The sequence below is a fragment of the Rhea pennata genome, chromosome 2, assembly GCF_028389875.1.
Source record: "Rhea pennata isolate bPtePen1 chromosome 2, bPtePen1.pri, whole genome shotgun sequence".
In the NCBI taxonomy this organism is placed as follows: Eukaryota; Metazoa; Chordata; class Aves; order Rheiformes; family Rheidae; genus Rhea; species Rhea pennata.
This window is the reverse complement of record NC_084664.1, coordinates 147,573,524-147,588,800: the sequence shown is the minus strand read 5'-3', so window position 1 is coordinate 147,588,800 and position 15,277 is coordinate 147,573,524. Positions and strand designations below refer to the sequence as shown.

Here is a 15,277-nt window from a genome sequence, read left to right as displayed (position 1 = left end):
GTCACAGCATTTAGGAATCATTCAGAAAACCAAATGAACATGTGGGATTGTACTGACTTCAACATTTTTATATTATAACAATATGACAAGTAGAAAAAAAGATGTGATTTGTGTACCTATCTATGGATGCCCTGTACCAGCTGAGATAATTTATGGGGCTTAAAATTTATTCACAAGTCTTGCAGACCCAGAAGTTGTAGAAGTCTTGTGTCCTGCTGGAAGAGGAGCTGGAGGCCAGCTACCTCTATAACTGTATATAACACTATAGAACTCTGAACAAGTAAATTAACTGCAGATTGTTTCTTCTTATTAAAAAAGAAAAAAAGTCTCAGGTTTAATTATAGCTCTTATTAATTACTGTCTGACAAAACTTAAAGTTCTGACATCTGGTATTCCTGTTAATGAAGGAATGGATAGCAACTGAGACTGTCACGTACCTTCCTCCATTGCTGTGGTAGAGGTGATGAGGGGAGGTGAGAGAGTCTAGGGAATCCAGGGGTCTTCATAGCAATATTGTTATTTAAGAGTAGTAAGCTCTTCATGAGCAATCTTCCTATGGGATACATGTATTCCAAAGTGGTATAGTTGAGTACCAGAGAAACCCTGTTCCTGAAGAATAGATATACAGTGCCTTATTATCAGCTCCTGGTGCTGTTTGATACACCTGCAAGGATTTGAGTTATGCATGCAGGATTGCCAGAAAAGGTTCAGGGTCAGGGGAGACAGTGGACTACTAACTGAAAGTGAAGTGAGATCCTTCACTGTATTCCGTGTAGTGCTTGACTTGAATTTATGCATTTCTGTTCAACCTGCAGCTAGTGGAACTCTGGGAGCTATATCAGCTAACAAGCCAGTAGGTATCTAATTCGGGGTGAGCTGAACAGGAGGAATTACAAAAAAGGTCTATGAAAGAAAATAATTCTTCAACAGTTATTTAAATTCTTTCTGTCTTCAATCAAAGTATCAATAATGCTTACAGAAAGCAAAAATTAATCTGGTTGCTTAATATTTAACATATGATTTTTCCTATAATTGTACTTGTTTATGGTATGGTTGTCTTTTGAGACTATGATTAAAGTTTCCTTCTTGGCTTTTATGTCTGTTAAGAAAACCATCTAAAATGCAATGACTTTACAGTAATTTTTCTTTCTCTAGGTTAACTGGGAGCTTTGTACCAGATTTAATTGTGAGCATGAGCAATCAGATGTGGTTGCATCTTCAAACCGATGAAAGTGTGGGTTCAATTGGTTTCAAAGTTAACTACAAAGGTAACAATATGTTATTGGAAGCAAATTTAACAGTATACCAGAATAAGACCAATATTGTGAAATATTCTACTTTTTTTACTCGAAGATGCATTATTTTCATAGTTCTGTTGGTTTTAGAAAGAAGAGAATGCAAGATATTTGAGTAGGAAATAATACTCAAAATAGATTTGCTGTCTTTAAAGGACTTGTGTCCTGTGAAATTGCTTAATTTTTATTTAGTGTCCATAAAGCAATTGAATTATTGGCATAAGTTTTATATTCATTTTCTGTTATTTGTTTCATGTTGAAAAATAATAAAATAATTCTTTGACTATTTAAAGCTAAATACATTTAGAAAATACGTATTTCTTATATTCTTTGAAATGAAAATAATCATGCCTACCACAACAAAATAACAGAAGCCTAGGGTTGGAAGTACCTCAGAATTTTGGGCCGAGACAAAGAAAAACTTAGATAATACTGTTGTTCTTTACTGTCTTAATCTATAACGATTCTGTAACATAAAACAGCTGTTGCTATTTGATGTTTCTAGAAGAACCTCCAAGTTTTATGTAGCATGAACATCAGCTTCAGATAGAAACTTAAGAATAAAAAGGTTTTTTTTGTATTATTACAGAAGTAGTTATATTTATTAGATTTATATTAAATATAGCATCTTAGTTTAGTGTACTTCTTAGAATAAGTTTTTAAAATGACATCATCCTTGTCTACCACTGAAACCAGATAATAGACTATATGAAAATTATTTACCAAAAGGGGAGAGAGAAAAAGCGAAAGTCAAACTAATAACTGTATACATTAGAAATGGAGTGGATTTTGTGTTTTGACATTTATTGATGCTTTCGCATAAAAATTTAGGTAGGGGAGGTGAATAGCTTAATCGGTGCAAAGCAATGCTCTGTATTGCCAAGTAAAAATAAATAAGATTTAACAAGTAATTTGGAGAAGGAGGAGAGGGACTGAGGTACATCATCCTTGATATCTCTGAAAGGAATGGAACGATGGCAAGTGAATAGGGCAAGGAATAGAGTGTAGCTAGTAGAGCGAAAGTAGGAGAAGAACTCCAAAACAAACTGAGGAATGACATATGGAAAGGCTTTTTGAGAGTAAAGCTACACAATATAAATTGCTGGTTTTTTCTGTCCTTAAGTTCCTTTTGACTGCTCAGGTATGTTAAGCTCTATAATGACATGATGCAAGTGCAAGCATGCTTATGCATTCTTGCTATTCAGATGTAGTGGATTAAGATTGAAAGAGCTTATTACTACTCTAGTATGGTAGTTTTAAAAACGAGAACTGCCACATTCCGGGGGAATAACAGCAGTTGCTGAAAGGGGCAAGAGAAATGTTTAGTAGAAAGGCTTTTTAAAAAAAAAGAGAGATGGGATGTGTTGTGAATAAAGCAAAACTGGAACAATGGCAAAGTGGGAAAGGGAGTTCTTTTAGATCTGGGTTTGAAATAATTTGCACAGCTCAAGTAGTTGTTTCTTTTATCTACATGATTCTTTTCTAGTAACATTAATTTTACTCACAACAATTTTAGTTTGCAGAGGGCAGAGGATTATTGGTTAGTATCTTACTATGTACTGCTATGTCTTGTTTTATTCATGCGTTACACTTGTTCTTAGAAACAATGGTTCTGCAAGAATAAAATTAATTGAATTTGAAAAGGTGGAAGGAGACAGAAAGTGTGAACACTCATACGGTCTCATAGGCACTGTTCTTTTTGTTTCTTTTTTAAATCTGGAGTATGGGATTAGATTTCAGAATCAGTTGCCTGTGTTTTGATCCCGAGGGGGCATATTTATTCGTTAGAAATACCAGCAGGAGGCCAGTATTACCTTAAATAAAATGTCTTTATTTGAAATCCTTTCTGGTAACAATGTTAGACTCTGAACAGAGATGTCTAAGTTGATAGTATTTTGTATAAGAAGCTGGTTTACAAAATAAAGATTATTTTTACTGAGGTTTTGGAACTAGCTTATATGAATTGGAGCTTTTATATATACATATACATATATATATTTCATGTATATATATTTATTTTTTCCTAAATAGCAGAAAAAGTTAAAGCAGAAGTTTTATTTGTACAGTTGTATAGAGGGGAAAAACTGTGTAATTAAATTAGAACAATACATTCAAGACTATGATGTATCTCTGACTCCTTTAGTAGGATCAAGATTGGAAAGACTTTCCAAAAATGTTGAAAATTTCTTAAAAGAAGTGTGTGATTTCTAGGAGTTGATGTCAAAGGACAATTGCCGCAGCCCATCCTTGGCAAGCACGGGAAGGAACACACACATCAATGTGATGCAAGTTCAATCCAACTTTATTCCTTTGCCTACCTAATTATATATCTTTTCTAAAAAGCTCATGTATCAATGCGCCTCGCAAAGCATTTCTATTGGTTGTCTAATATTGTCCAAGCGCATCTGCTCAGTTTCTAATTGGCTGTTGTGTTGACTCCCCTTCTGGGTGCACATTCTGAGAGTGATTACAGGCATCTGCTTATCTGCTGCATATCCTGTCAGTGATTTACAGGCATCTGCTTATCTGCTGGGTTGACTCCTTTTCTGGATGCATATCCTGTCAGTGAATACAGGGGTCTGCTTATCTTGTCTTCTTAGTCTTCTTGCCCTCAAGGAATCCCTCCTTGGTGACTTTTGAATGGCTTGTTGCTTACCTCAGTTCTTTATAATCCTGCAAGATAGCCAAGGCCCAGACACAGGGCCCCAACACCTCCCCCTCTTTTTTCAAAAACAGAGTCAGCTATCCTCTGCATGGACTGCTGCAGACATTGCAATATACAAGGTAGACATACAAGTAACATCAGAACAATCAATCCCATAAGCATAAATTGATGAACGAGAGAAGCAAACCAAGAGCTTAAACCTAGCGATTTTAACCAACTTTCCAAGCCCCAACTCTCCTCTCTCAGTTTACTCATCCCATCTTTTAGGTCCTTTATTCTCTTATGGATAGATTCCGAATGATCAGACAAATTCATACAACACATTCCCTCAAACTCTTCACACCCATGCCCATGCGCTAATAATAAAAAATCTATAGCTGCTCTATTTTGCAATACTGCGTGATTTACGCTGGCTACGTCTTGAGATAATTGATCTAGAATGTCGGAAGTCATGTTAAGTTCATTTTTTGTCCAACAAGCTAACTGCTTTAATGTTGTCATTGCACGCGCTGCTGTAGCCCCGGGAAAAACCATGCTCGTTAAAAGAGTTCTCAGATTACTCCAAAATTTAGGGTCTCCCACTTCGCTACAGTCTAATTGATGCAATTCTCTTTTCTTCTGACGGCTCCTTTGACTATCTGCCCACTGTATCACTGTCGACACATTTGGGTGAAATAATGTTAGTTTCCCCAAATAGCATGGTCCCCCTTTCGGTCCTGCTGGTACTCCGTTCCATGCCCTATCTCCACAGATCAAAAAGATTCCGGGCGGCAATCGCCGCGCTGGCTTATCAGTTAGATTGCATTTGGAGTATGTTTGTCCCATTACTTTGTCTGCTTTCAATCCCGACTCGACAGATGCCCATGTTTTACTGGGCATGTCAAGCTCTGTACTTAGGGGCTCAAATTGCACCCATCCTCCGTTTCTTGTGCCATTTGTGGCATTTACGCATCCTAATAAATCTAATTCTTCTGGGGGTGACCGCAATGTGTAGTTTAGTTGTTTTATAATCTCACACTGCCACCCACCATCTCTTTGTGCATCAGTCAAACCCGGAGTTTTCAGCGTCTGGTTGACCGTAGTAAAGTTTAGACATGTTACATTTCCAATAAATCCTTGAAATTCTCCCGGTTGCCACACTGGCACTCCCACTAAACAAGTTCGAAATGGATCTCCTGGTCTCTGCAGGCTCAAGCAAAATGATTTCTGACCTGTTGTATTAGCTACGGTTACCCATATGTTTTCTCTCTTATTAATATTCGTTAATGACCACACATGAATCACGCCAGTTAATCCCAACCACCAAACCCGCTGTGCCTTCATGTTTCTTTAGGCAACACTTCTGGGTTTGCTTCAGCACCCTGTAATGCATTTGTTGTTTCGGCTCTCTCCTTTGTCAGCCACGGCCGCACCCACTTGGCTGGTATCCACGTAGTTCTATCCCTGGCAAATTTTCTTGGTACCGATAAGCCTCAGTGCCGGCTATCTTTTCCTCTATCCCTTTTATTTATTTTTATATTTATTTATATATTATTATTATAAATTATAAATATATTTATAATCACAATTATAATATTATAATTATAAATATATTTTTATATATAATTATTATTATTATTATTATCGTTATTTATCTATTGGTTCCCATGTTGGTCTGTCCACTCTTTATATAACTGGCATGGCCGTAGGAGTGAACAGAAACTCTCCCTCCAACTTAGCATTCTCTATAAGGCCCTTGTAACGCGTAGCAGGGTTAAAATTCGGGTCATGAGGTGGCACTACCTCATCTTTGCCTCCCTTCCCCACAGGGCCGAACAGTTCCCTCTCCTTGCCATGCACCACCGATTGCAACCATGACAACACCCCGTCTGGATTTATCCCTTTTGTCCCGCGACCCACCCCACAACCGACCGCCAAACCCGACTCAAATTTGTCGATCTGTCTCTCAATGTTCTCAGCCCCTTCTACAATTGAGTTATGGGCAGCCTTATATGCTGCCTTTATGTCCCTTCGTCCCGATCCCTGATCGAGGTGTTTCATCTGGTCCAATAAGGCAGTCATCTTGTCGGCTTGGCCGCGGAGCTCTTGACAAATCTCTCTCAGCTGCTCTTGGTCCGCTGGCTCATCATCCGGCAGCGGGACCTTTACTGGATCAATGTCCATGTTCGCCGGGGGAGCGGTACACGCCGGACGGTCCTCCCCTTCCCAGGGTGGCAAATCATCGTCTACTCCCCCCCAAGCCTCCTTCTCGGCTACGGAAACAGGACAGGCATGCAGGGGACACTTGAGGTTATAATTGTCAGGCGCCCTCTCATACCGAGGTCCCGAGCCACTCACAGCTGTCCATTCTGAGTCTCCCGAGCCCTCCTGCTCCTCGTCAGTACTTTGTACGGCGCTGCGAATGGCAGCAGCAACAGCCGCTTCTCCGTGCAACTGTTCTAGCATCAGTCGGACCGGTCGGTAAATCTTTGCTAACGACCGTGCCTCCTTAGATCCCACTTGCACGCTCTCCCACAGTTCTTTTCCGACTTGTTCCCATACTTCCAGCTTGTATACTTGCGGGGCTTCTGCTATAAGCCCCTTTCTTCGGCACCACAGTAACAAATCAGTTAAGTCTGATTTCGTTATCTGGGTGTCCGTTTTCTGAGCCAACTTCAGCAGGCTCTCTAGTGTTGCTTGTTCTATCGCTGATGCAGCGAATCCCATCCTGCTTCCCTGACTCACCGGTCAGTCGTGGCCACAATCCGCCTTTCTTCGGGCGCCCAGCTACTGTCGCTGGCTATGCAGGATCCTTGCCCGCTTACGGCTCCACTACTACCCCAGTTGGTCTCTGAGGATCACGTCGGGGTCACCAGATGCCGCAGCCCATCCTTGGCAAGCACAGGAAGGAACACACACATCAATGTGATGCAAGTTCAATCCAACTTTATTCCTTTGCCTACCTAATTTATATATCTTTTCTAAAAAGCTCATGTATCAATGCGCCTCGCAAAGCATTTCTATTGGTTGTCTAATATTGTCCAAGCGCATCTGCTCAGTTTCTAATTGGCTGTTGTGTTGACTCCCCTTCTGGGTGCACATTCTGAGAGTGATTACAGGCATCTGCTTATCTGCTGCATATCCTGTCAGTGATTTACAGGCATCTGCTTATCTGCTGGGTTGACTCCTTTTCTGGATGCATATCCTGTCAGTGAATACAGGGGTCTGCTTATCTTATCTTCTTAGTCTTCTTGCCCTCAAGGAATCCCTCCTTGGTGACTTTTGAATGGCTTGTTGCTTACCTCAGTTCTTTATAATCCTGCAAGATAGCCAAGGCCCAGACACAGGGCCCCAACAGACAATTTAAGTGACTACATAAATTAAGAGTGCATGCCCAACCTGTTTGTATTTCTTTTTAATGTAGTAGATCAAATTCTATTCCTAGAGCTTGACTCCTTCCACCTCACAATTGCCATTATCCATTCGAAGATTCAGAAAACTAACTACAGATTCTGATACTGTATCTATAAAAATAGATATTTTGCAATAGATATATTACATATATAGATCTTGCAAGTTTCTGCTTACGTAAAAGTGCATCCGCATTAGCATTTTAGTGTAGATACAGCGGTGTGCTTTTGGAGTGAAGCTTCTGGTCATCCCAACTCCCCTTGCTTTGGTTTTCATCATGGAGCAATCTTGAAATGCATCAATTGGATTGCTCTGAGGTGATTCAGAGGAGGCACTTGAACAGCATTCCTACAACTGCTGATGGACATTCAGTCCACAGTATCAGGCTAAAACTTGTCCAAAATAAAATACTAAAGCACACTGAAACTTTAATATATAGTGTGGATACTGTATCTTCTATTATTTCACTCTAAAAATTGTCATGCATTGGAGAAAATTACTTATTAATGTACTTGATACCATACTTGATAATAGCCAGAATACTTGCCCATTAAAATGTTTTGATGCCTAAATATCTGTGTCTGTGCATCCCAAGTCCTAACTAGCTACAGAGGTAGCAGAGTTGTGCCTATCCCATTCCATCAGGATTTGTAATTAATTTGTAAAGATTTGTCAAAATTTAAGAATACTTAAATGTAGCTGTTTAGATCTGAGCCTGACAAACATTTTCAAGAATATAGACTGTCCCAAGTCCTGCATGGAACAGAAGAGAAGGAACAGGAGGCTGTGGGACACTGTTACCCAGTGCCCTTTTACCTGTTGTCCCCCAAAATAGTGTACTTGCTCAAGGTGTGAGATAGAAGGTCAGATCCCTTCCAACTGGAATAAAATTGAATGCACTGTATCATTTGTCATGAATGTGACCCAACAAGTATTATTCCTGTTTGCTTTCTCCTTTTCAAATAGACCTCATGGTAGTTAAGTAGAAAGAATCAGAAATAACATTGAAAGTGAATTCTTAAATACTTTCGTATTCTCTAAGTTAAGAGGTTTTCAGCTGAAAAATTATTTCCAGTCTATGTTATTACCAGAACCAACAATTTATTCTGTTTTGTGTATCTGCCAGTTGAGAGAACGTAGTAAGAATTTGTGAAATATTAAAAATCTTTGGCCTCTTCTAGACTTAACAATGTTGTTTATGGAGTCCTTTTATGGTTTTAATCTGTAGATCTCTTTACTGTTATTTAAATGGACAGTGAGGTGGATTGAGAACTGGCTGAAAGGCAGAGCTCAGAGGGTCGTCATCAGTGGCACGGAGTCTAGTTGGAGGCCTGTGGCTAGTGGTGTCCCCCAGGGCTCAGAACTGGGTCGCATCCCATTTAATTTTTTCATCAGTGACCTGGATGAGGGGATGGAGTGCCTCCTCAGCAAGTTTGCTGATGATACCAAGCTGGGAGGAGTGGCTGATGCACCTGAGGGCTGTGCTGCCATTCAGAGAGACCTGGAGAGGCTGGAGAGCTGGGCGGAGAGGACCCCCCCGAGGTTCAACAAGGGCAAGTGCAGAGTGCTGCACCTTGGGAGGAATAACCCTAGGCACGAGTACAGGTTGGGGGCTGACCTTGTGGAGAGCAGCTCTGCCGAGAAGGACCTGGGAGTGCTGGTGGATGACAAGTTGACCATGAGCTAGCAGTGTGCCCTTGTGGCCAAGAAGGCCAATGGTAGGTATCGTGGGGTGCATTAGGACGAGTGTTGCCAGGAGGTCAAGGGGGGTGATCCTGCCCCTCTCCTCAGCCCTGGTGAGGCCTCATCTTGAGTACTGCGTCCAGTTCTGGGCTACCTTGTGCAAGAGAGACATGGAGCTACTGGAGAGAGTGCAGCATAGGGCTACGAGGATGATCAGAGGTCTGGAGCACCTGCCCTATGAGGAACGGCTGCAAGAGCTGGGCCTCTTCAGCCTGGGGAAGAGAAGACTGAGGGGGCATCTTATCAATGTGTACAAGTACCTGAAGGGAGGGTGTCAAGGGGACGGGGACAAACTCTTTTCAGTTGTCCCGTGTGACAGGACAAGAGGCAATGGGCAGAAATTGAAGCACAGGAAGTTCTGCCTGAGCGTGAGGGGGAATTTCTTCCCTGTGAGAGTGACGTAGCCCTGGCACAGGTTGCCCAGAGAGGCTGTGGAGTCTCCTTCTGTGGAGATCTTCAAGGCCCGCCTGAATGCACCCCTGTCTAAGATATTCTAGGTGACCGTGGTTGAGCAGGGCGATTGGACTAGATGATCTCCAGAAGTCCCTTCCAACCGTAGTGATTCTATGATTTTATGATTATATGAAATGTAAAATAATGATTCAAACATTTAAGAGAGATTTTTTTAAAAAAATAAATACATATACATATATATATTCATATGTGTATATATATATATATATATTTGAAATACTTGTACCAACATCCCTAATGAAAAACCTACTGAGGAAAGTAGCACAATAAATATCAGGAATAGGCAGGAGAGAAATACAAGCCTAGGCTCAGTAAAGGCATATATATTTTTACCTATTCGCTCACATTTGTGTAAGATGCTTTCATGTTTCAAATCCATATGTACAGATTTTGTATTTCTTGTATATTTTGATGAACTTATGGAATACTTAAGATTCTGAAATCTCAAGTTTCTAGTTCATAATTTTGATTATTTGACTACCTAGTCTTTCTTTTGGATATGGGATCAGGCTGTGATTATCATATAATCAGCAAATAATTAAATATTGGAGTTTTGTAGGCTTTATGGATCAATACTATGAAAGGAAACCCTACAAATTAATAGTTACTACTGGCAATAAGATAACTTAATACTTCATATCTGCCAGTATTTCAGAAAACTATGTCATAGTTATACAGTGGCACTTTTATTCCTAAAGCTGTGAAGAAGGGGAAGGAAGTTTCCATCTAAAAATAGTGAAGAAACTGACAGTCCTCAACATATAACACTGGAACTGAGTTTTCTTAGTCTAAAATTGAGGGGAAGAAGCCAACTGCACAAAATAGAATCATAGAATCAGTAAGGTTGGAAGGGACCTCTGGAGATCATCTAGTCCAACCTCCCCGCTCAGCAGGGTCACCTAGAGCATGTTAGACAGAGTTGCATCCAGGCAGGCCTTGAAGATCTCCACAGAAGGAGACTCCACAGCCTCTCTGGGCAACCTGTGCCAGGGCTCCGTCACTCTCACAGGGAAGAAATTCCCCCTCACGCTCAGGCAGAACTTCCTGTGCTTCAATTTCTGCCCATTGCCTCTTGTCCTGGCACGGGACAACTGAAAAGAGTTTGTCCCCGTCCCCTTGACACCCGCCCTTCAGGTACTTGCACACATTGATCAGATCCCCCCTCAGTCTTCTCTTCCCCAGGCTGAAGAGGCCCAGCTCTTGCAGCCGTTCCTCGTAGGGCAGATAAATAGATAGAATAGATAAATAGAAAACATACTGTTAGAAATATGGTATAGCTTTAAAAAAACAAATAGTCTAGAAATAGTCTCATTTTTTTAAGAACATAAGGTTTTGAAGAATTATGCATTTGTTAGTTTTATTTCATTTCTCAAAAACTGACTGAGAATATAGTTAGTAGTGTATTGTAGTACTTGGAAAATTATATATGAAAACTCCTTAAATGTAATCACATTCGTATACAACAGCTTCCTTTTATAACTTTGGACATATGTGAAAGGATAGACAGAATAGTAAAAGTACACATTATACATTTTTCCAGAAGATTATTGTAGAATTCACTGGGTTGCAGAATAAAAATACATAATCACTGTTTTAGCTCATAGGAAAAAGAAAATAAATTCATGTAAATGTAAAGTACAAATACCTCCTGTATTAGCTTAAGATGGACAAGCTGAGCTTCTTGCTTCGAAGTACATCTAAGCTTTAGAGTAGTCTGTTTCTGTGAGGTCCTCGTGTCCCACCCTCAGTTCTGAGCAGTTGCCAGAGTGGACAGTTGTATGCTCTCCCCTGTGCCCAGTAACTAACTACACGCTAATAAATAACTTTAAATCTTCCAAGTAGGGTCTTCTGATAGCTCTGCCTCCTATCTGAATAAATTCTATACAATTTTTTAATTGTTGTTGTTTTACCCATAGTTAATTTTAATGGCATGAGAGACAGTCATGTTGGAGAAGGTTACTTAGAGTATGATGGTAAATTTTGCGCTAGCTAGGTAGGACTGAGGTAAAAATTGAATTGAAAGCAAAATAGATTTGCTTATTAGATTTCCTATATGAAGTAAGTCATTCTAAGATACGAGATTTATACTCTGGCTCCCAGTATTTACAAAGATTTTTCTCATCAAAGCACACCTTGCTTCAACCAGTGTGACTTGAGTTTTGGTGCCTGCATGCTTGGGGCACGGCTGTAGCCTGAGGTAGCCTTCTGGACTTTGTGCCATCCGTATTTCAGCCTGTTTTCCTAGGAGAAAGCACTAAACTGCAGAGCATTAGAGCTTTGTCACAGGGAGATGTTTTTTCAGTGACTGCTCAACAACACTTGCTTTTCAGTTGGCGACAGAATACTGAATGGTCCAAATTAGGCAGATAGCTTAATCCAGTGTTAGTCCTCTAACAATATCTAGAACCATGTATTTCAGCAGTATGGGCAAAGAAAGGTATATATGGGATAATATAGGCTTCAGGAAGGGCTCATCTGTTCTAGACTGGTTATGGGAAAAGCTTATCTATGAACCATGCCTCTTTATATCTTTTCTTTCTTTAAAAAAAACATAGCTTTAATTCTTGTGTATAGTACAGACTAATTTTTACAAACTAATTAAGTTATTGAACTCTGAGATTGTGTTGTCATCAGTTTCTGTAGTGTAGTTTTGGATCTTACAATACTTTTTTCTAATATTACCTAGTTTTATTAGGAAGGAGGAAGATAAACTATTTTTTTTCTTTTTCTTGTTTTATTTTCCCTACACTGTAAAGTCACGAATGAAATCTATGTCAAAACTCTCCTTTCTAAACTGTTCAGTCTTATGCATTTCAGTTTCAATTCTTGAATTACTTCCATTCTTCTGGTAATTCCCATTCATTCTTTGTAACATTCTCTTCTGTATACTTCATGCATAGAGATTTCTTTTTGTGTGTGTGTGTCTGTGTGTGTTCATGTGTGTTTTTGTGGTGCAGTAACTAGATGGGATCATGCCACTGATTTATGTAATGGGATTCTAATATCTTCCATGCTGGTCTTTATGCAGCAAAACAAGCTGAGCTTCACAGTAATGGCAAATTCCCTTTCCTAAGCTGGTACAAATTTAAATTTAAATTAGGTTTTAAACATTGTGAGCCTCATGATTTGTTCACATATTCGTACAGAGCTTCACATACACAACACAACTTTCTTTGTATCAATTTCAGTCTTTGTTAAAGCTGTGTTATCTACAAGCTTTGTATTGCAAGCTCACAACCGTTTCAGATTTATTTTTGATACACCAGGCTAAACAGGATCCAGTACAGAAACCTGGGATGCTTTCCTGGTTAACTTTTTGCCAATATGAAACTTGGTGTTGCATTTTACTTGCTCCTCCTGCTTTGCTGCCTACAATTGTCTCACTGCAAGCTTAATAAACCCTACTCAGTCAGTATTATCCAAATGTTTTAGTAATCTATATATCAAGCAATGTATTAGAAGATAAAAGAATTGCTGTTTATAATCTCTAGATTTTAAGCATATAAAAACAACTCTACAGAATCAGACCGAAAATCCACTTAGCTGAGTATTACATATGGAAGAGAGAGCAAGCAATCATATAGTAATACTTTCTCAGGATGCTTTCTTAGGCTTCAGCAGTTCACAGAGACTTCCTGAGTCAGATCTATTTATATTAAGTAGCTCTTGACAGATTTTTTTCCTCCATGATTTTATCCACTTTACCTTTGAACCCATGTACACTTTTAGTATTTAGAATACTTCATGGGAAGGAGGTTCTGGTGAAGAAGCATTTCTTCTCACTTTAAGTTTACCAGCTCCATCTGATGCCTTTTCATTCCTTTAGTAGAAGAAACAGTGCATTTTATCTACCGTTTTACTGTTTATTCAGTTTTGCAGGAACTTACTTTAGTTCTTTGCAAGTGCTATCATCATTGCTACTTGATGTAAACTAGTATCTTCAACAAATTTTGCCATCTTACTGCTTACCTTCTTGTCCATCATGTTTATGAATATGCTGTCAAACAGCATAAAGAACTGCAGGAGTCCCATAGTGACTTTCTTCCTATGGAAACATTAAGCGTTTATATTTGCCATTGATTAACTATATTTTAAACAAGTATGCACCAGAAGCCTTTCTTGTTGTGACAGAGCTTGTAAGAGCCTTTGATCAGGCACTTCCTTAAATGTCCTTTGAAAGTGCAAGTGGTCCATGTCAGCTGAATCTCCTCTGTCTTCGAGTTTCCTAATCTCTTTGGAAAACCTTGATGGGCTTATAAAATAGGATTTTCCTTTAGACAAAGTATGCTGCTTTTCAGATGTCATTTTTATCCAAATGTCAGTGGAATATATTCTTGATTATAATTTCTAAAAACTTGGTACAGATCTCAGGTTTACATCTCTGTAGCTTTTCAAATTCCCCTTGGAACTCTATAAAAAACGACACTGTGCTTGCCACTCTGTTCTACGGGAACAAGGTTATTTAAAGCAAGAAGTCACATGTTCCTTAGTTTTCTTACGAACACTTCACTTTGAGCCAGATCTTCTAAAGCGGCCCCATAACAAGTGATACGAGTACCCCTTCCCAAGCTCTTTTCCTATGAATATACATCCTAAAATGATTCAGACTTTACACTATTGCTTTACACACTCACAGAAACAGCTAGAAAAGTAAGATCATAGAATCAAAGAATCAGTAAGGTTGGAAGGGACTTCTGGAGATCATCTAGTCCAAACTCCCCGCTCAGCAAGGTCACCTAGAGCATGTTAGACAGCGTTGTGTCCAGGCAGGCCTTGAAGATCTCCACAGAAGAAGACTCCACAACCTCTCTGGGCAACCTGTGCCAGGGCTCCGTCACTCTCACAGGGAAGAAATTCCCCCTTGCGACCCTGTGCTTCAATTTCTGCCCATTGCCTCTTGTCCTGTCACATGGGACAACTGAAAAGAGTTTGGTGCTGTCACCCTGACATTTGCCCTTCTTATACACATTGATAAGATGCCCCCTCAGTCTTCTCTTCCCCAGGCTGAAGAGGCCCAGCTCTTGCAGCCGTTCCTCAGAGGGCAGGTGCTCCAGACCTCTGATCATCCTCGTAGCCCTATGCTGCACTCTCTCCAGTAGCTCCATGTCTCTCTTGCACAAGGTAGCCCAGAACTGGACGCAGTACTCAAGATGAGGCCTCCCCAGGGCTGAGGAGAGGGGCAGGATCACCCCCCTTGACCTCCTGGCAACACTCGTCCTAATGCACCCCACGATACCTACCATTGGCCTTCTTGGCCACAAGGGCACACTGCTAGCTCATGGTCAACTTGTCATCCACCAGCACTCCCAGGTCCTTCTCGGCAGAGCTGCTCTCCACAAGGTCAGCCCCCAACCTGTACTCGTGCCTAGGGTTATTCCTCCCAAGGTGCAGCACTCTGCACTTGCCCTTGTTGAACCTCGGGGGGGGGGTCCTCTCCGCCCAGCTCTCCAGCCTCTCCAGGTCTCTCTGAATGGCAGCACAGCCCTCAGGTGCATCAGCCACTCCTCCCAGCTTGGTATCATCAGCAAACTTGCTGAGGAGGCACTCCATCCCCTCATCCAGGTCACTGATGAAAAAATTAAATGGGATGCGACCCAGTTCTGAGCCCTGGGGGACACCACTAGCCACAGGCCTCCAACTAGACTCCGTGCCACTGATGACGACCCTCTGAGCTCTGCCTTTCAGCCAGTTCTCAATCCACCTCACTGTC

General features: G+C 40.6%; 1 protein-coding gene across 3 annotated transcripts in view; it reads left to right on the top strand.

Annotated features, from left to right (window-relative positions):
• CSMD3 (CUB and Sushi multiple domains 3) overlaps positions 1 to 15,277 on the top strand; it is a 683,676-nt gene that overhangs the window by 341,438 nt on the left and 326,961 nt on the right. For all 3 annotated transcript variants that reach the window (XM_062568389.1, XM_062568388.1, XM_062568387.1), the window contains one exon: positions 1,156 to 1,268. In XM_062568389.1, coding sequence (XP_062424373.1) covers positions 1,156 to 1,268 — 113 coding nt within the window. The remainder of the gene's footprint in view (positions 1 to 1,155; positions 1,269 to 15,277) is intronic.